At 39.1% G+C, this 21,625-nt stretch overlaps 1 protein-coding gene and 1 pseudogene across 11 annotated transcripts in view; one reads left to right on the forward strand and one right to left on the reverse strand.

Moving 5' to 3' along the window:
• The window catches only part of CACNB2 (calcium voltage-gated channel auxiliary subunit beta 2), a 347,650-nt gene that overhangs the window by 230,206 nt on the left and 95,819 nt on the right, over positions 1 to 21,625 (forward strand). For 9 of the 11 annotated variants that reach the window (XM_031444658.2, XM_031444660.2, XM_031444659.2 and 6 more), the window contains one exon: positions 2,042 to 2,161. In XM_031444658.2, the coding sequence (XP_031300518.2) occupies positions 2,042 to 2,161 (120 nt within the window). Of the gene's footprint in view, positions 1 to 897; positions 1,208 to 2,041; positions 2,162 to 21,625 lie in introns of those variants that run through there. The other 2 variants (XM_031444661.2, XM_031444664.2) reach the window with 1 other exon arrangement.
• On the reverse strand, positions 17,796 to 18,464 carry LOC105095762 (heat shock protein beta-1-like; annotated as a pseudogene).

Genomic DNA, 21,625 nt, shown 5'->3' on the forward strand with positions numbered 1-21,625 from the left:
TATAAGACGTTTGGGCTAAATTGTTATGTGAATCTTAACTCGAGCTAATAAATCAGCCAAGCTTTGAAATTTCTTTATAATTACGGTGATAAGAATTCCCACTGTTGTTTATTTCAGGGACTTTCTCTGGAAGGGTAGTTTCTCAGTTGGAGAAGCAGTTCAAAGTCATTTTGAGCTCTGTGAAACTCATTGCTTAGCGCTCTGATTACTTTCACACCCTAATTAAATGGTCGAATCTCTCTCTTGCATCTTGTTTAGGAAGTCACAAGCAATCACGAACAGTCTGATACTAGGATTGATGAGCATTATTTAATTTCTGTTGCCCAATAATGTATATAATATTTACTAGCTATGAATTGTCCTATGACATAAGATATACTTCCTGCCACAAAGTAATGGAAAGAGATCAGTAAATGAAAAAGAAAAAGGGGGGAAAAAGAGAGAGATTACATGTTTCATCTTGGAGAGAATGTTTCATCTGAAACAGAAACATGCTACACACCCCATGTGCCTGTTTCTATAGAACCAAAAAGCCCTTTCCAGCTGTTTACATTTTAGATGCAAAATGGCAATTTGACATAGACTAACAGTGTGATGTGAGCATCTGCGTAAAAAGGCTACATATGGAGCATGCCCAGTGCGGGGAGAGCGTCCTCCGCCCTTCCCCTCCAGATCTCTGTAGATAAGGCTTGAACTTTGCACTTGCAAATATCAGTGCATACATTTTGCACTAGGTGGGGTTGTTTTTTGTTGTTGTTGTTTTTTTTTTTTAAGGTTCTCTGACAACTAATTTCTTTTCCCAATCCAAGAGCAGGGCAGAAAAGAGGGTAATAAGATGCATTAAGTTTAGGGCGAGTTTGATGCCTGTGTTTGAATGCAGTTGAAGTGTTCTTTATTTTTAAAGCAATAGAAAGCATTCGAGTGTTTGTTTCCTCTCCCCACTGGAATGGGAGAGTAAGAATCTCCTTGGATTGGAGTCCTCCGGGATAGGAAGTGAAAGCCCCGGAGGCAGAGACGGAGGAGAGGGGTTTGCCCAGAGCATGGATAGGAAACGAGAAGGGCTTCTGCAGGGCTCAGCGCGCACTGAGGATCTGCGCCCGGGGCTGCAGCTGCGGACGAGAAAGGCGCTGTCTGGCTAATGAAGGCCACCTGGATCAGGCTTCTGAAACGCGCCAAGGGAGGAAGGCTGAAGAATTCGGACATCTGTGTAAGCTCACGGGCTCTCCTTTGCGAGAGACGTTGTTTGGTCGTTGTTTCAGCTGCTGTTGCAGTGAGGGCTGTCTGGGGCTGGTGCGATTAGTAATACGATCCCGATTGCCAGAGAAGGGAGCGGGAGAGAGTCCTGAAATCTCCTGGGCTCCCTTTCCTTTGCTGTGATTTATTGCCATCGGCGGGATCCCCGGGCAGGTGTTTTTCTGTAGACAGCTTTTGTGAAATATCTATTTAAAGGGATTGAAAAACGTGTTGCTTAAAGACTGAGCGGAGCTGGCGGCCGTGGTCTTCCAGTTTCGTCAGAGGAGGTAGCAGGTGACTACAGAGGTACAAAAGGATGCTTGAGATGAAAGTGGGAGCCCTCTAGGCTCGTGACATTGCAGAGAGTTCACGTTTATAACGCGTTAGACTTGCCTTTTATTATTTTTTTATTAGACTGTCTTCTTTCGAATTATAAATTCCTGCCTTAGCGTGTAGGCTGTTCTCCAAGCTCTCCTTGAAACCCAGCAGTGTCCTTCCTACACTGCACCACGGGGCTCGCTTAATTATACAAGAACTTGTTCTGGCTTCCAGAAAGGCCGGTCGTGGGAGCCTCAGATTGGGGAAGGAGTGGTAACTTGGAAGGACTCGTAACCAGGAAAGCGCACTCTCCCAGGGAGTGGTCTGCAAACCAGAGTGTGGTTGGTGTGGCTGGTTTGCCCCCCGGAGCGGGCTGTTTTCTCCTCTTTTCAGGAATGCAGAGCTCAGTCTAGGAAGCTGATTGCCGTCTCTTCCAATGCCGCGCGTCTTGGGTGGGATCGCTTTTTAAAATGTCCGTTTTCCTCTCCAGGGTTCGGCAGACTCCTACACCAGCCGTCCATCCGATTCAGATGTTTCTCTGGAGGAAGATCGGGAGGCAGTGCGCAGAGAGGCAGAGCGACAGGCCCAGGCCCAGTTGGAAAAAGCAAAGGTAGAACCGTTCCTTCCCCCGCCCGGCTCTGGGCAGATGGTGCCGGGGTCCTCGATGGGTCACCTGCCCAAGTTCCTGCCCACCTGTGTGTTGCCTCTCTTACCGTTTCTCACTGTCTGGCTGGAAAGAAGTGCAAGAAATGAAATATATTTTCTTCCCTCAGTAGAAAAAGGCAGTGTGATAAGAGTGGTCTTGCCTTTTATGTTGTTTTCTAACCCGAGTAACTTGTTTCTGTGGGTGGATGGTTTATTTAGACAGGCAAAAATGATCCCTGAATATACAAAGAAGAAAAATTGCTTCTAATCTCAAAATGACTTTAATTCAGCTTTTTCAGGAAACCATTGCTCTGCTTAGGAAAACAAAGTTTCTTCAAGCTAATGTTTATTTTCTTAGATTTGAACCATCTTTTCCCCCAAATTTTACACCCTAGGTGTTTTATATAATAGTATTTCTCTTACAGTTTAAAAAAAAAATAGGTTGCATTATGCTTTTCAAGAATAAAGCCAGAAAAGATTTTATTAATTAAAAACGTTCCTTCTCATGGAACACTTTTCTTCTCCATCCCATAATAATGAAGTGCATATATATGGAAGGGGGACTGGAAATCAGACATGAAATATGTAACTAGAGAATTGAGCTGAGACTTTCATTTCACTTGTAATGATTTGGATTCTTTTGCCCATGTACTCATCCAAATAGCAGCTGTTTCTAAAACATAGATTGTGGTTCAAGTTGAAGGTGCCTTCATTTGTGTGATGTTCGGTAACTTCTAAATGAACGTATTTTAACACAATCATCAGTTTTCTTTTGCGAAAAATGACTGCTTTGAAAAAAGAGTGCTGTGTTGATTTTGCTAAAAAAAAAATTGAGGGTAACATTAGAATACTTCTGCTGGCTGCTTCATCTCTGAGATGAGTAAAATCTCTGTGTGTTGCTATGGGAATCGTGGCTTGGAGATTCTGGTTTGAATGCATGGACAGCCCTTATGTAATATTCATGACCTCTAGCACAGCTGCCATAGTGGTTTGCAGAGGAGCTGCCAAGGGACCTTGACTTTAAAAAAAAAAAAAAAAAAAAAAAAAAAAGCGGCACTTCCATGCATCAAAACAATGTTCTCATCTCAGCGGGCAGGGAAGTCAGCTCCAGGTGAGACACCGTCTTGACTACAAGACAGCTCACAAATGGCAGAAGCAGGGAACTGATAAAGCAAGGTGTGGTCCGGTTGCCATCCATTAATCTACTCTACGGAAGTTAACCACAGAAAGATGATGTGACCATATGGATGAAACTGGGGGACGTGTGCCAAGTGAAATAAGCCAGTCACAGGAGGACAAACACTTTATGATTCCACTGATATGAGGTATCTAGAGTAGTCACACTCATAGAAGCAGAGAGTAGAATGGGGGTTGCCAGGGGCTGGAAAAGGAGAAAATGGGGGCGATGCTATTCAACAGCTAGAAGGTTTCAGTTATGCAAGATAAACAAATCCTAGAGATCTGCTGTGCAACATTGGGCCTGTAGTTAATAATCCTGTTACTGTACACTTAAAAAAATTATTAAAAGGATAAATTTCTTGTTAAATGTTCTTACTACAATAGGAAAATTTTGAAGTTGAAATTAAATAATGCATGACTAGTGAAGTTAATTGCCCCAAATTTGCAGCATGGCTACTATATATTGCAATTTAGAATCTGACTTCTATATTCTGTGTTTTGCACAAGGGTGCAAAGAAAAGTCAAGAAAAAAAAAATAACAGTTTGTATTCCAGAAGTAAGAGTGTTTTATTTGCACTCATTTATTCATGTGATTTTTCACATACCAAAATTAAACAGTTTCGCAGGTTGCTGTCACATGATTGTACAAGCCAATGTCTTGTAGGTTCGCTTTTCATAAACCCCAATTTAGTTATCTGATGGGTGCATTTTTGTCCTGGACTACTGTAAGTCCTGAATTCAGTGACACAGTGGCATAGAACTTTTAAATATCTTTCAACTCAGTATAGATCATAACGTTCCTAAATCAAACCAGATTCGTGTTCTTTGTCATACAGACTAAAAAGTTTATAATTACAAGGGAAGTAGAAGATGAAAGAAAATGAAGAGAATTTAAAACAAAGGCAGACTAATTGAAGGGCTATACCTTACGCTTAAGGAAAATAGTTTATTTATATCTATTTTTCTTTAAAATTAGGTCAGTATCTTAAACCTTGTGGATATATTCAAATGAGTAACAACAGGGCGAAGGAGAATTTGACTATGTTCTGAGAGAAGATAAAAAGAGTAGAATTTCGGTTTATTTTGTGTTAAAATCATTGTTTGGTAAGTCTAGTTTATTCTGATGTTCTTGAAGAAAGAATACAAAAGAAGGATGGTAGCTGGGTCATTCATGAGGCTATTTAATCTATTGTCCTCCACCAGTCTATCATCATGCCTTTGTGGGACCTATTTCAAAAGGAACCCCTAAAATTCAAAAATAAGTAAAATCATTATTTACTTTTAAGATAGTTTAAAACACATTTTCCATCCATTTTGGAAGACTCAAAACTTTTCTACATTTATTTTGCAACTATTCTAACATCCTAACGGAAAGCCATGATAAATGAGTGCTTTAACTCACTGACCTTACAGATCACGTGCCATTAAATCTGTTCAAATACCTATAATAAACCTCAGTGGTGGTTTCACATCCTGGTCCTCTGTCAATATGAAATATATTATCCATCAGTTGCCTTAAGAATACTCCTATGAAATAAGGTGATTGGCAAGTAGGGAAACTAGAGAAAATACCTTTGGAAATTAAATGACCTACAAAAGGTTATATAACCAGGCCCTCCGTGCTTCCCATAGAATCCAGTCTATTTTTCATGACCACTCTGTTATGGCTTCTCTTCAAGTAGTAAACTCTACAGTGAACAGATTATACGTGTATTTTGAGGCGAATAACTGCCATGACCTTCATTTTAACTTGGTGTTTGCTGGTCCCAGCTGCTGATTTTGACCTTGTTCAGTTTTGCCATACTTTGCCAACCCTGCCCTCTTTAAGCTGGTGCTCTTTGATATTGCCTTAAAGACAATATAGGAATTGAATTTATTCCTACATTGATCTTTTTCACATAACAACTTTATTGAGCTAGAATTCATTCATTTAAAGTGTACCCTATTCAACTTTCTATCTCTATAGATTTGTCTATTCTGATGATTATTGTATACAAATGAATAGGAGGTCTGTTGTGACTGGCCACTTTCACTGACGATGTGTTCACTGTTCATCCATGTTCTAACATGTATCAGGACTTCATTCCTTTTCCTTGTCAAGTAATACTCCACTGTATGTAGATATCATATTTGATTTATCAGTTGGTAGACATTTGGGTTTCCATTTTTTCACTATTGTTAAAAATGCTGTTATTGAACATTCACATACAAGATTTTTCATGGATGTTGCTGATCATAAGATCATCTTGTTTTAATTGAAAGAATATTTTCTTTTCCCCTTCATGCCCTAGAAATGATCCTTTCTGCCCTACATCCAGAGACTCTGGGTTGAGAAATCTGCATGTAGAAGGAATTGGAGCAGAGATGAAACAGTGTGGGTGCGGTATTATTACTAGAATAATGTTATATTTTACATTGATTGTTCTCTTATCAGTAAATGTCTACTATATTAAAGAAAGTGTATTCATCACAGTTGGCCTGGAGGGAAGGCACTGCAGGGCCAGAACCACCACATTAAACAGGAGATATGTTGCTGCAGAAAGCTTCTATTAATTTGTTTAGAGAGAAAAGGCATGGTCTTCAATTACGCTAATCAGAGGTAGACTAGAAGTACGTGAGGGGAGGCAAGGTCTGTGGGTCTCCAGACCAACAGACTGCACCCAGCTGGCAGGAACAGAAAGTCCTTCTTGGAGGTGGTGATGACTTAAACCTATACCTTCCAGGATGAACAGCCCGAGTTTAGCTTATCAAGTAGAAAGTTGGGGGTGGAGCAGGAAGACCTAATAAGTAATGTGAGTAATGGCCAACATCAGGAAAGACTTGGCAGCCAGAAAACCTGGAACCTTCCAGAGGAAGGTTCCTTTTTTGCCATCTTGCCAACTGGAAGATATCTTTATTCTAGGCTCACATTTAATTAATAGTTTGGCAGAGTATAATATTCATGTACAAAAATTATCTGCCTTCAGAATTTTGAAGACATTATGTTGTTTTTTTTCTAAGTGTCCAGCCCTGCTGGGGTGAACGTCAATGTCATTCTGTCTCTGAGCACAATTCCTGCATAATTTTCTCTAATATTCTGAGAATTGTTCTTCCCTTGGTATTCTAAAGTTTGTCCTTGGTGTGAGTCTTATTATTTATCGTCCCTGGCTTTTCATATAAATGCTCCTTGTGAAGGGCCAGTCATTTCAGCTCTGGAAAGTGTGTTATTTGTTTATCTATTTATTAATTTTTTATAATTTCTTCCCCTGTTTTCCCTCTTTTTCTGGTCCTCTAGTTTGTCAGATGTCTAATGAGCATTTTCTTCTCTCCGCATTTTTTTCCTATTCTCTCTGTCTGTTTGTTCTACTGTCCGAGTTTTTCTCCACTTATCTTTTAACCTACCTATAGACATTTTTTATTTTTGAAAATTTCAAATTCCCAAGAGCCTTCATCTCTTCTCCCCTTTCATACCTTCTTATTTTTCTTCCATGGCTGTAATATTTTCTCTTCTCTCTCTCAAGATTTTTTTTTTAAGTTTTCTGTACTGTCTCTGTTTTTGAAACTTTTCAATTTGATTTGTACATCTGGAGACTTTCTTCCAAGGTTTGATTTTTCAGTTATCCATTCATAATTAAGAGCAAGATGCTGTAAAGTTGACTAGAAGCTGTAAATGTGATGACAAACTTCTTGACTGCTGCTCTTTTATAGGGTGGGGGGTGGCTTTTTTTTACTCTGATCAGTGTCCTCAAAGGAGTCCCCAGTCTTTTGATACTTGAGATCTCACTCTTTCTACTCTAAATCCACTGCCTACTTTTTTCTATATTCTACATTTTTATCTGCCCCCATCTTACTTTTTGTTCTTTTATCTGTAGGTTTATACTTTTTCAAAAAAGAAAAAAACTTTCAGGAGGAAGCATTTGTTCTGTTGACCATATTTTATCCCCCATATTTATCAATAAATATACTATAAAAAAAGAAAAAGTGTTACTCATATTGCCTTAGTCCATAAATGCGTTAGACATTGAGAGAATTCTATCTAATTAGAAATATCTCCCTACTGGGCCTTTTCAGAAGAAAGAATAAACAAGAATGTGTTTCTTCATCTTCAACCCAAAGATGAATTTTATGTGAAAAAAAACGTTAAATTTGTTTAAAGGTATCTTATTGAGAAAATTATGTGGGAGGTAGGAGAGAAGAATGTGTACCTGTCTATATCACAGACTTCCTTAAACCCTCGAGATAAACTATTGGATAAAATCCAAAGAACATGTGGTAGGTATTAAACTAGATGGCTGTGCACAGGGAAAAAAAAACACATTTAATTGATAAAAAATGACAATATCCAGCAGAGAGCTCTCATCGTCAAAAACATAAACTATGGGAGATGTTCTTCAGAAAATATTTTAGGCGAAAATTATTTTCCCATTGTTGATTTTAATGCTGGGCTCTTCATCTTTGCGTTGAAAAACTGTCAGCTCTGTTTTGCTCATAGCAATTACCTTCCAAATAGAGCTAGAAAATTGGCAAAATATGTCTAGTTTCCGACATCAGGAGTTGGTTGATTGTTCAAGTGCATATTAGCTTAGGTTGCATTTTTTTCCCTACCTGTAAGAAATAAAAAGCGTGTGAAAGACCCGTGGACCTGGTTTAGGCTTCTTTGTGGGTCATAAACATGACTGGGTAGGTAGAGTCCGGATGCTGGTAAGTGTAATTCCACTCCTTTCAAATGTTAGTTGACAATAATAGTAGTAATAACACAATCATGACAACACTTTGTGAGTGATTACTCTTCGTTATAGACAGTTGGAAAGATCAAAAAGGAGAAAGCAAAGCTTTATGTCCCTAAAGCATTTTGAGGTCCTCTCAAGCAGTTAGGGTCATGCAGTGCATAGAGCATCATTTCCGACACTATCTTTTACATCAGAACAGACCTCTCTCAGTTTAGTGACTTAAGGTCACAGTGCTCTTCCATGCATCACTGGCTGGCTGGCAGGTGAGCTGGTGACCAGCTAATCTGGGATGACCTCTTGCATGTGTCTGGAGGTTGGCAGCTGTCAGCCTGGGCATCTCCCTTCTCCTCCGGGGGTCTCCCATCCCCCAGCAAGCTGGTTAGCTCCTCCTCATGCTGGTCTCAGAGTTAGTTACAGGGACATCAAGAGGGTCCCAAAGGGCAATATTCAAGTCTCTTCTTGTGTCCTGTGTGCTGATGCCCTGTGGCCCAAGCAAGCCACGTGGCTAAACCCAGAGTCAGTGTGGGAGGGAATGACCACCACGGGCATGGATTTCGGGGTGGAGATTATTGCAGCTGTTTTCTGCAGACGATCTGCCACATCTGTCTTTGTTCTCCCTTCCCTCTTTGGAAGAAGAAATGTCTCCATACTTTTGAAATACACAACCCTGTCTTCTCTCCCTTCCCGTCTTTCCATTTCCATCCTGTCTTCTCCCCTTCCTCGAAACTGACTTCTGTCTGTATCTTTACCGATGGTCTCTAGTGACTTTCAGAGTTCATTGACATCTTCTTAAGCATCCCCTAGACGTCTCTGTCAGCCTTACCTTGTTTTTCTTTTCTACTAAGTCAATTTAGTCTCGCAGGTACTGGCTACAACACAAGCCTATTTCTACTACCTTTCTGGTCCTTCCCTGCCAGTCTCATCCACTGCTTCCCTCTACTGAAGTGTGGAAGTTCGTCCACCCAAATGCACCAACCTTGACCTTCTGGTTTTTATCTCTGTAGGCGTGCCTTTGGTTTTCAAACCAGTGGATTCCTCAGGAGCTGCTGTAGAGGCAGAGGGCTGCCCAGAGGTTGTGTTCTGTGCATTATTCCCAGATTCAGCCAAAGCAGCTCTCTCCATTTTCTTTTCTTTTCTGTCTTTCTTTCTTTTTTGGGGGGGTGGGGAGGGGAATATTGAGACTTTCTGGTAAGTTCTCCTTTAACTGTAGAGTTCACCTTCATAATGAGATTTATACCATTGCCATATTTCCCTCTACCATCTCACCCTTCTCACCACTCTCAGCATCACTTTAAGTCTGCACCTCTGCCCTTGACCTCTCTCCCTAGTGTCGGTATCTCAAATCTTCCCTTTTGGGGCATCTCTATCAGCTCTAACATTTAAAATGGAGCTCACCAATTTTTCCTTCAAACCCTTTCTTCTCTGCATTTTCATATTTCTGTCAATGTTAATTTCACCCTCCCAATATCAAAGCCTTCATCCAGGGGTCAGCAGATTTTTTTTTTCTGTATAAATTCAGGTGGGAGATATTTTAGGTGCTGTGGGTCATGTGGTGTCTGTCACAACTGCTCAACTCAGGGAAACCTGGATTTGGAGTCTATCTCTGCAGTAGACTGGCTGCATGACCTTTTGATAAGTTGCATGTGACCCTCTTGGTTCCAGTGATAACTGCACGAGCTGGTACGTGTCAAGCCCAGGGTTCCCGGGCAGGGGACTGGGATGGGCACAGGCAGCTGGAACACGGTGCTCCTGTCTTCAAGTTCAGTGTCTAATGGGGAGTCTGTATTAGAAGCAATGAAACCACTGTTCTCACTCCCTCCCTGGTTGTGCAAGGTCGCCGGACACCATTATATGTGGTCATGACCATGTTTGAGTTACTTGTTTCTAACCAGGTGGTGAGTGCTGTGTGACAGATCTGTACTGTCCAGTGGCTGCCGACTTGAGTGGCATTTGCACTGTCATGTGATCATCACCGCAGCTCACAGGTCATCGGATTGCATCCCCCATCCCTCCCCGGGACTAGGCGGCATCCTGTCCCCTGCACTAGAGTTGGAGCCCCTTGAGAGAAAGGGCGGCTCTGCGCTGCTTAATCTCACTGCTGCAGGTTCCCGTTTCTCTCCTCTGGAGTTAACTCTCTCTCTTGCTCTTCTCACAGGCTCTTTTCTGAGTAACTCCTGAGTATTTTAGGAATAAAATTACATATCGTTCCCTGTTTCTTGACGGTTATATTTATCTTGGCGCTCAACCCAGGAGTGAGCTTTAAGTTTCTTAGGGGGAAGAGTTACATGTTTTAAAGAGAACCCAATACTCTATCTAACTCAGCCCTCTCTTACTGTGGATTTATGGTTTTTATTAATGGAAGTTCTAGGGGTCTGAGATTTGCCCACATTAGAACTGCACTCTTGCGTGAGAACCCTTATAAGGACTGCTAACATAATACAGACTGCTGGCTGTTTCAAAGCCATAAATGGATTGGGGAAGGATTATTATAAATGTTGCTGCTCAAGCCTTCTTTTTCATGGAGAGCTGTAACTGAACATCTTTGTTGTCTCGTTATAAACACAGCTATAAATACATGATTCTTACCCTCATTTTTCTCTCCAATAGACATGAATGAGGCACCACACAAAGACCTTCAAGAGCTTAAAACAGTCAACTGCTCTCTGCCTTTGAGTCTTGGCCCCCGCCAACAGCTAAAGGAAAGATGTTGAAAGCTTTGAGAGTAGAATTTATTCAATTAGCAAATGTCTGATGGGTGGTATTGTGCTAGGGAACTAGGAGACAGCAAAGGAGTGTTAGATGTGGTTTCTCACCTCAAGAAGCTCACGGCCTAATGAATGATGATGCCAGCTGTGTGCAACACTGATGGAGAGCAATGTGCTAGGTGATAGATTAACAGCAGTGGGAGCCACATGCTGGAGGGCTGGTGAGCAGAAGGGTGGAGTTACTGCTGGGGTCCAGGAGGGCTGAGCACCAGGAGGAGGGCAACTGGGATGGTAGATGTCCCCACCAGGAAGTGGCTGTCTCTTTGGGGACAAAACCTTGGCTAACCAGTGATGTAATTCTTCTAAGTTTATTTAGATCAATTGCTAACCGAGGGTCCAACAAAGGCTATTATTTTGGTTTAATTTTGCTTAAATCCCATTGAATTCCAATGTACCTTCAACTAACCACACTGAAGCGTTGTTTTTTCTTTTTCATCCTGTTAATCATTTTGAAGTGTGCAGTTCAGTGGTGTTAACTGTGTTCACATTGTTATGTAACATCTCTAGGACTTTTTCATCTTGCAACACTGAAATTGTACACCTGTTGAACAACATCTCTCCATTTCCTGCTCCCTCCACCCCCAGCCCCTGGCAGCCACCATTCTAGTTTCCATTTGCATGATTGTGACCATTCAAGGAACCTTGTGTAATGGAATCATACAGTATTTGTTATTTGGGGACTAGTTTGTTTTACTCTGCCTGAAGTCCTCAGGGTTCATCCATGTTGTAGCACATGGCAGGACTGCCTTCTTTTTAAGGCCAAGTAATATTCCCTTATATAGATAAGCCACATTTTCTTTATCCGTTTGGTGGACATTTGGGCTGCTTCCACATCTTTGCTCCTGTGAATAACGATGTAAAGAATTTTTTTATCTTTTTTTTTTTTTTTGATGATCCCATTAAGCTGTACCATAGCAAGTAGTAGCTTATGGTCATGCAATATCTCAGTGTTGAAATTCTCAGTGTATTCCTTTGCTTGGTCCTCGCAAGTACTTAGTGGGGAAAGGAAGACAGCTACAGTTACCCTATTCTATGAATGAGGAAATCGATGGTGGATATTTAACAGTCTTGTCCAAGCTCATAGAGCTCTTAAGTAGCAGAATTAGGACAAGAACCCATGATTCTGTTTGGTAGGATTCTGTTTTTACATTCTTTCACCTAATCAGTGAGCCCCTCTTAGAAAGATATAAACTAAGAATGCACGAATGCTGCCTCTGTTTCATGCTGTGGAGGAATTAAAGGAATAAATTTTTTTTTTCTTAAATAACAAAAGCAAAAAAAAAAAAAGGCATAGCAACTATTAAAACAATTTAATAAATCAAAATACCACCACTGGCTTTTTCTTCTTTTTTTTTTTTTTTTTTTTGCTGTTGAGTCTAGATAATATAAATAGAGTTTACAATCAAAGTGCTTCCACCCCCCCCCCCCCCACTTTAAGTTTAGTTTATGGTACTTGTGCCACTGATTTAGAATGAGTACTTTTTTAAAAAACATTTTTAACACCCTTTAAACAAAAATTCTGAGCTAAAATATCGTGAATCCAATGAGTTATTAAAGAGGGAGCTTTCAGGATGTATTGTGTACTATATTCTTGGTTAAAAAGAGATACAAATGGAATGTACCTAAAAATATTTGAATAGGATCTTCCTATAGAGAAATGGAAAAATAATCAGATATCCTAGAAATAGGTCATATGAAGAAGGCTAAAAAAATCGAGTTGAAGTTGGGTGCAGGAGAGAAGATGGAAATTACAGTGAAACTATTTGAAAAGAGATTTCTTAAGTGTTGCCTCCTCCAAAGGGGGGGAAATGGTGAAATGAATGGTCTGAAAATTATAGTAGCCAAAATGTAAAGTTAGATGTTATAACTGACTTGAGAGGGATGAGAACATTGTAAACAAAAACTAGAAAACTATCTTACAATGGTTTTAAAGAAACTTCCTTTGCTTAAGAAAGCGTTGTTTTATTTTATCTAAATCCTGTCTTGAGGAAGAAAGATATGACCCAGCTAGCTGTGAAGGTTATTTTTCTTCTAGTGATTCCCTACCAATAGTTCTTTCTATTGACATTTGCAGGATTAACATTCATTGCTTAAAAAAAAAAAAAAAAGTCAGATCTTGAAGATTGAGGCTAATACTGTTCTCACCTTACCCTCCCAAGACTGGGTCATGAAGTGTGTTTGGCAGGAGGGAAGTGAAAATGGAGGCAAGCATCACTCCAGTTGTCCAGTCTTTTTGCTTTCTAGATCCAGTCCCTGGATTTTAAACAACTTAACTCTTCCTTTTGTCTTCTTCAAGGAACTATGGTCACCCTTGAGTGAAATATTTATTGGACCAATTGTAACCTATGAGTCAACCCACATTCCTTGCAGATAAAAGACAAGTGAGAAGTCTGTTTGCAAGGCAACCCAGTGTCACACAGTGCATTCACACAGAATTAGAGCAGACCTTTGGCATACACACCACTTAAAGCTGTGAGTTTAAGTTGTCTGAAGCATATAATAATCATATAATGGATATACGCAATTCAGAAGTGCTTTGAATTAAGACAAAAATCTCCATGTGCTAAATGAATTCATTATTCATTCAACACACTTGTATTCCATCACCACGCTGGTGGTCTGGGTGATGCTAGGGGATATAAAATGATTAAGCCTTGGTCCCTAATTATCGAGTTCACTCTAAGAGGACATTTACATAGTAATCATACAGTAACATACAATAGTATCTTACTCACCTCCTCACTTTAAAGGGAAGGAGATAAGTCGATCACACCAAATCCCATATTTCATAGTCACTATGCACTGTGCACTAAGGTTTATGAACTGCCTTATGTTTTGAATCCATTTTACCACATGGTCTGCCCCCGAGTTGGCTTTTTGAAGATGGCAGTGAGTTAGCATCCTCTTATTTAGGTGATGAAAACTCACCTAAAGGGATGAATCCCAACCTTAAATATTTTATTTAAGTTAATACATTAAGAAATGCACACTTCAGCACTGATCTTTTGGTACAAAACTGAGGCCTGTTCTTTGATCATGAGTCTACTAATTGGAGTTACATTGATGACCCCTACAAGCATCTTCAGTATAGAATTGAGTTTGACATTGGAGTTTGACCCTATCCAATGGGATTTGGAGCTGAAAAGGATTTTTTAATTTTAAAACACAGTCATGTTTATGCCTCAAAATGATAAGTTAAATTTCTCCTAAATTTCTTAGTTTTATAAAACATGAACATCTGTTTCCATTCTTTTACTTTCGCTAAATGTCTTGGTAAAATGAAAAAAACAGGCATTCGATAAAATGTAGTATCTTCATAAAAAAGGGAGTTTGATTTTATTCCTAAAAATTCATATGTATGTAAAATGTTTTGATATTAATAAAGGTTGGTCCAAGAAAAGCTATCAATTTGAATCAGACAAGTAGGGTACCTTACCATCTTAGCTCTTGAAGTAATTTTTTTATATTTTCCTGAAATATATATGATATTTCCTTGGCTGGAAAAAAAAAGTTAACTGTAACATCATCAGTATAGAACCTTTTTTTAAGGATTTTTAAAAACTATTTCTTCATCTTTCCTGGATCATGAATGCCTTTAAATATAGGGTGAAATCTTTGAGCCTTCTCCAGAGAAATAGCTTATATCCATGTATCCTGGCTTATATGTCCAGGGTCTTCACAGACCCCTGAAATAAATCCATGTACCCTAAGAGTTTACAGAGTACAAGGACCTGTGTTAAGGCTCCCAGTCTTGGTCCAGTTAGAATCGCTGATGCCTGAAAATCTATGGGACATTGCTGTAAGTCTGTGAAGTGTTTTCCTTTGCTCTCAGATACTTGAGGAGATTACCACATACATTCTTCTTGGAATTCTCATTTTAGCTGTAGTGTTTAGTCTAGGGTGCAAGTGGAGGTCGGGCAGATATAGGCTATTCTAAATACTTCCCTGTGCTCTATAACCATAAAGGATATTCTAGTTTAAACAGTTGTCAGTGATTAGCCATTTCAACATTGTGTTTCATTTTCAGATTTCCCAATGACCCGTATGAAGGGGCACAAAACTGAAAGGTCCTTTCAAGTTTAGCAGAGATTGGGAGAGACTCTTTCTGTGGTTGGGGCTGGGCCTGGCCACGTGCCTGGGTTGGTTGATGGGTCTGTGAATTTCTGGCTTGCCTTATCTTATGTTAACTCTCATAAAGTATCTTCTACATCTTTGCTCCTGTTTATCCTTACTGGGATTATCTGTTGGATTTGGATAACCAGAACGTTGACTAGCTATGTGGAGGGGACCCTGCCTGCGGGTTATGCAGCATTAAGGCTCTCTGTTGCCTGATTTTTGTTTTTGCCTGGATTGGACAGGTATCTCCTGCCACCTTTCTGGCTTCTTGGAAAAAAATAAGTGAAATATTCAGTGTTTCCAGGAGCAGGACTTTTTACTGCCCAAAGATTTGAGGTTCCATTGAGAGGCTCCCTTTCATTCAGCAGCCCGTGCTCTCTGGTCTGAAATGGTCCTCTTCTCTGTCCCACCAGCCCTCCCTGTCTCCTCACTCATCACCCAAACAACTTGTCCTGGCTTCTTACAGCCTTTATCAGACCATATTGGGTTATGTGTTTCTCTTCCCCGACATGTAACTAGGGAGCAACTTGGACTAAGACTTAATAATTTGGCTCCTTGGTAAAGGTGTAGTATTTGTGGACTGAATGAATCACATGATCTGCTGAGCGATAAGAAATGTGTGAACGGAACCCTAAGCCTTTGGATGTAATCACATTTTGCCACCTGCATCTTAAAACTTAACTATTGTCTTGGTAAAGTTCCCCCACCTCTAATGCTGCTGCACAAGGTATGGGATGGAACCGGGACTCACATCTGAGCAGAAGAGGTCTTTGCACGAGAAAGAGATCCCTCTTCATAATAATAATAGATGTGATGAATATTAGTTGACATGGTTGAAATAAAGAAATCTTCACAGATATCCAAGAAAAGGCTAGGTAATCCTTCAGTAATGACAAAATTAAAGTCTGTCCAATTTACTAAATGGTTAACCTCAGTTTTGTAAACCATAAAAGTCACAATTCTCTGATTATTATATCAGAAGAGCAAGAATGTTTCTGAATGCTTGTAATCTGTATGTTGACTAAGGACCCTACAGTGGATTTCAAAGGACTTTATTTAGACTATATGTGAACTTAATATATGCTAGTTAATAAAACTGAGTGATTTTTAATGTGTTAAAAAATTGGGGTTTTTTTGGAATTATTGGGCTATAAAGTATATATGTTTTTACCTTTCCTAGATAAATGGTAGTCAGTGTTTAAAGTGATTGTCTTAACTTACACTCATACCATCATGGCAAGAGAGTTCCTTTTGTCCCACATTCTCTACAACATTTAAAAGCATCAGATTTAATTTTATTGGCCAATCTAGCAGGTGCAAAATTAAAAATCTCATGGTGACGTTACTTGTATTTCCATGATTACTTAGAAAATGGAACACTTGAGATATAATTATTGAGCTCTGTTTTCTAGTTCTGTGAAATGGCTGTGCATAGCTTTGGATTAACTTTCCATCAAGTTGTCTTTTTCTATTAATTTACTGGAGTACTTTTTATAGTTGGTATCTGATTATTTTATTGGTTATTCATGTTGCTGAAAGGTTTTGGCATAAAGCCGTGCTTCCTGCATTTCTGCAGCATTCATAATTTTAATCAACAAAGATTTATCCATCCTTTCTGCCATTGTGCTTCTGGATCTTGTTTAAGAAATTCTTCCCTACCTTGAGCTCCTGAAGAATTCTTCTAACTTTATTTCTAACAGCTTTTAAATTTTGTCTTTTCATATTTAATTCCTTAGTCTCTCTGAAAGTAATTTTTGTATATGGAGGCAGACAGGGATCTAATTTTGTTGAAGATACCTATTTGTTCCAGAACTATTTATTGAATAGCTTCTCCTCTCCCTGCTTGTCTGAAATGCCTGCTCAGTCACAAATCAGCTTTCAATATATGAGTTGGTCTGTTTCTGGGCTCCTTTTTCTGTGTCAGTGCCATACTACTTAATTACTATAGTGTTAAAATAAATATTGGACATGTCAACCCACTGTATTCTCCAGGACAGAACTGGCTGTTCTGGGATCTTTCTCCTCTATATTAATTTTAGATAATATGTATGAAGTTCAACATAAAAAAACAAAAGAAAAAAATACAAATATACCCAGCTGAGATTTGAGATTGCATTTAAGTTTGTAGATTAATTGGGGGGGGGGCGCCTTTGTTGTAATACTGAGTCATCTTATTCATGCCTAGGAAATATCTCTCCATTAATTCAGTTCTTGAGTATTTCATAATTTTGTCCATAAAGGTCATGCTTACTTTTTATATTTGTTCCTATGAATCTTATTTTTTTAGTTACTAGTACAGTTTCTCTGTCTTACTTTTTCCCTTACTCTTTCTCTCAAGTTATAGTTTCTGTTTGCAAATGTATGGAAGTGTTTTGGCTTTGAATGAAAAGTCTTTATATTCATCAGTCTTTCTAAGCAATTAATAAATGCTAATAAATTTTCTGTAGAATCTTGGGTTTTTCTATCAGACATAGATAGGACATTCTTACCATAAGAATGATGAAAATTCTGTTTCTTCCTCTCCAATCCTTTTACCTTTTTAATTTGTTCTCACCTTACTATACTGACTGGAATCTCCACTGCAGTATTGGTTATACTTGGTAATAGTAGGCATCCTGGTTTTTAAGGAGAACGCTTTTGCTTCTACTTCGGTATAATATTTGATGTGGGTTTTCTATACACAGATTTTATCATGTTAAGGAAGTTTTTTCTTTTTTTTTTTTTTTTGCCGGCAGGAACTTTGAACTTTATATGGGAAAAACAGAAGGTAAACATCAAAAGAGCGTAGAGGCTTGGAGAGTGGGGATGGTGAGGGACGGCTACTGTGGGGTAGGCAGCTGGGCTAAGGCCTTTACTTGGCTCCAGGCTGTTCGGCCTTGCCAGTTTCTGGGCCCCCAAGCTGGACACGGGCTTCGAAGGTGACAGGGATGGTGATCTCCGCCGACTGGGTGGCTGGCTTGGGCAACGGGGCCTCCACGGTGAGCGTGCCCTCAGGGGACAGGGAGGAGTCGTCCAGGGGTCCAGGGGTCCACACCGGAGGGCAGCGTGTATTTCCGAGTGAAAAGCACCTGGAAATGAAGCCGTGCTCGTCCTGTCGCTATTCGTGCTGGCCAGTGAGCTCCACCACGCCGTCCTTGGTCTTGACCGTCAGCTCCTCGGGGGCGAAGTGGTTGACGTCCAGGGACACGAGCCAGCGGTCGGCCGGCCGTCTGCTGGATCTGCGAGACGCCGCTGCTGAGCTGCCGGCTGAGCGCGCGGCTGTAGGCGGGGCCCTCGATGGCCGCGGGGTGCAGCGCGCGCACGGAGCCCGGCCAGCCGCTGCGGCTCAGCCCCTGCGACCACTCCTCCGGCCGCCGGAGCAGCCCGAAGGCCTGCTCGAAGAGGCGGCTGTGGGCCGGGTACCAGTCCCGGAAGGGGTCCCAGCTGGGGCTCCGCAGGAGCGAGAAGGGTACGCGGCGCTCGGCCATGCTGGCTCGGCGGGATGCGTCTGGCTGAGACTCCGGGAAGTAGAGAAGTGTAGGAAGTTCTATTTCTAGTTTGTTGGCTTTTTTAAAAAATCATGAATTGATAGTGAATTTTATCAAATGCCCCTTTTTGCATCTTTTCAGGTAATCATATGATCTTTTTTCTTCAAATTTTTCATTGTAGTAAATTATATTAATAGGTTTTCTACATGAAACTGACTGCATACTTGGATAAATATTTTCACAATATTCTGCCCATTTTAATATTTTGCTGGATTTATCTTTTCGAGGGGTGTGTGTATATTTTTTGTATGTGTGGTTGCAAGGGAAACTAGCCTCTGATTTTCCCTGTTTTGTACTGTTATCATGTGACTTGAGATTGAAGTTTGTTACTCTTAATGAAATTGGTTTTTTTAAAAATTTCTCTCCCCCTGGAAGCATTTATGTTATATTTTGATTATTTCTTCCCTGAATATTTTCAAGAATTCAGTGGGAAAATTCCTAAACATGCTGTGGTTTTTGTTTTTTGATGGGAAGATTTTTTTAACTCTAAATTCAAATTTTTTGATTATTATAGAATATCTTTCTAATGAAAATTAATCTGTCTTTTCTTTAAAAAAAACTTATTCGTTTTTCTCATTATATTTTCAGATTTTTTAGTCATCAACATCTTCATAATATTCTCATCTCATTTATCTCTGTAGTATCTATAGTAACATTTTCTTTTTTTCTTCCAATTTTTTACTTGATTAATTTTACTAGTATTTATCTATCTGATTAACATTTTCCAAGAATAAAATTTACTTTCTGATTTCATTAACTTCTTCCTTTTAAAAAACAGTTTCCTTGTAATTTCTTTTTTTTTTTTTTTTTTAAGGTAAAGTGAGGATTTATTAAAGGATAGATAGTACACTCAGGGGAGAGCGGGCAGGCTCAGGTGAGCGGCTGCCTCCTTGTAATTTCTTTTTCTGTTTTTCATTCAAGTGAGGCACTTATTTCATTATTTCTCATACTCTGTTAATCATCTATGCTTTTTACATTTCTTTTTAAGGATTATGTTTTCTGCATTACACAAATGGTGATATGTAGCATTTCATTATTGTTCAGTCCTAAGTATTTTTATTTTGATTTCCTATTTGGAGATGTGAGTTATTTAGAAATATCCTAATTCCCAAGTGTATGCACATTATCCTACTGTTGTCCTTTCTCTGTCCTTTGATTTTAGGTTTGTCTTTTTCAAATGGGACATGGCTCAATGTTTTTTGTCTCGTTCAACATGACATTTTTTGTCCTTTCAAAACATAGCAATTAGAAACATTATGCTGTACACCAGAAATTGACACAACATTGTAAACAACTATACTTCAATTTTTTTAAAAGACATGGAAAAATTTTTTTAATAAAATGTAGCAATTAATCTTCTTACATTGATTGAGATTATACATATTGGTACTTATTTTGCACCACAACCTTACTTTGTACTTTTAATATGTTCCAGTTTCTTTCTTTCTTTCTTTTTTTAATATCTCCCATCTCAGTATTTTTTCTTTCTTTTGGAATGATTGAATTTCTTTTTTAAGTCTGTTTTTACTCCTTACTAATTTGGAAGTTATACATTATAGTTCTGTGTTGTAGTGACTACCTTGGAAATTTCAGCATGAATTCTTAATCTGAAGTTAATCAGTAATTTAACCCTCCTTTTGGTCAGTATAAGGACTGTAGAACATTTAAGCCTGATAACTCCTTCCTGACGTATTTTTGCTGGTCATTTTTCTTTTCTTTTAAAAACAAATCTATATCTGTTTTCACTTACTCATTTCATTACTCCTGCCTTTGCTCATCATTTCTTTCAGACATCAAGAGTTCTTTCTGGTACCATTGTTATTCCTGAAGTTTATCATTTCTAAGTTTCTTTCATGGGAGCATTCTTGACGGGGAAGTCTCTTTGTTTGTCTGAAAAAAAAAACTCATTTATGAAAGACAGTTTTGCTTGAAAACAATTTTAGGTTGATATATTTCCTAGCACTTAGATGATGATATTTTATCATCTTTTGACTTCTGGCTATTGAGTTTATTCTCAGCGTGACCAAAAATTCTTTGTACGCACTCTTTCTCTGCTAGCTCTCAGATCTTCTCTTTATCTTTGGTGTTCTGCGGTTTCACTACTCTCTGTCAAGATGCCGAGTTTTTTTTTTTTTTTTGTAATTATGATTGGGTTTCATTGCATCTCTAAATCTGAGGACTTGAGTATTCTACCAACACTGGAAAATTCTCAACCATTATCTCAGAAAAGTTAAATAATAATAATAACAATAATGAGCCCAGCTTTGTTAGCAGTTCTTTGGTGGAAAAGTTGTCCAAAATATTCAGTGTGCCTCATTGCCAGACTTGGGAGAAATGCTACCTTATTGTATCTGAATTTTGATAAAATTTCCTATTTATTTTATAATTTGCCTACCTAGTTAAACAGAAAATCAAGAAGATATTTTAAAAGGATTATATTGCCCAAAATAATAGGGAAAAAGAAACTGTTTCTTAAGTTGGTTGGATCTAATATGAACAGATATCAAGCCTGCTTGATAATAAGACAGAGGGAGACTAAGTGCATACACCTGTCTCAGTGCTTCATGGTCACACAGGACATTTGCATTTTGTTTTTCAGTGATGTGTGGATTGAAGGGAAGTGAGAGAGGCTTTTTTTTTTTTCCAATCCTCTTTGACTAAAATTACACAGAAGGATTTGTGTTTTGTGTGTGCATGTGTGCGTGTGTGTGTGTGTGTGTGTGGTTTTGGGGTTTTTTGTTTTGTTTTTAGTGGTTGCTGGTCAGCTTCCAAAAAGTATTTAGAGTTCAGTGTCTCAACAGGGACTGGGTATTAGGAAATGTGATTTGTGATTTGCGTTGTTGAGACATGTTTCCAAAGAGAAATGACTGAGAAGAGATGTAATTCTGATCTGTCAGTGAGCTGGGGAAAGTGTGATTAGTACATATGGATTCAGTTCCTCCTTATCCCCATGTGTTTATAAACACTTTTGTGTTTATACATTTGTATTTCAGGTCAACCCAATGGAGAATTTAAGTCAATAATCTCTTAATCATTTATATTTAGGTTTGGTCAGATGCTCGTACATTTATGTTTATACATAGATGTGTCCTTTTCTGAGATTCTGTATATTTTTCACAACACACAGTAACTG

This window comes from Camelus dromedarius, chromosome 26 (genome assembly GCF_036321535.1).
Source record: "Camelus dromedarius isolate mCamDro1 chromosome 26, mCamDro1.pat, whole genome shotgun sequence".
NCBI classification, from domain to species: Eukaryota; Metazoa; Chordata; class Mammalia; order Artiodactyla; family Camelidae; genus Camelus; species Camelus dromedarius.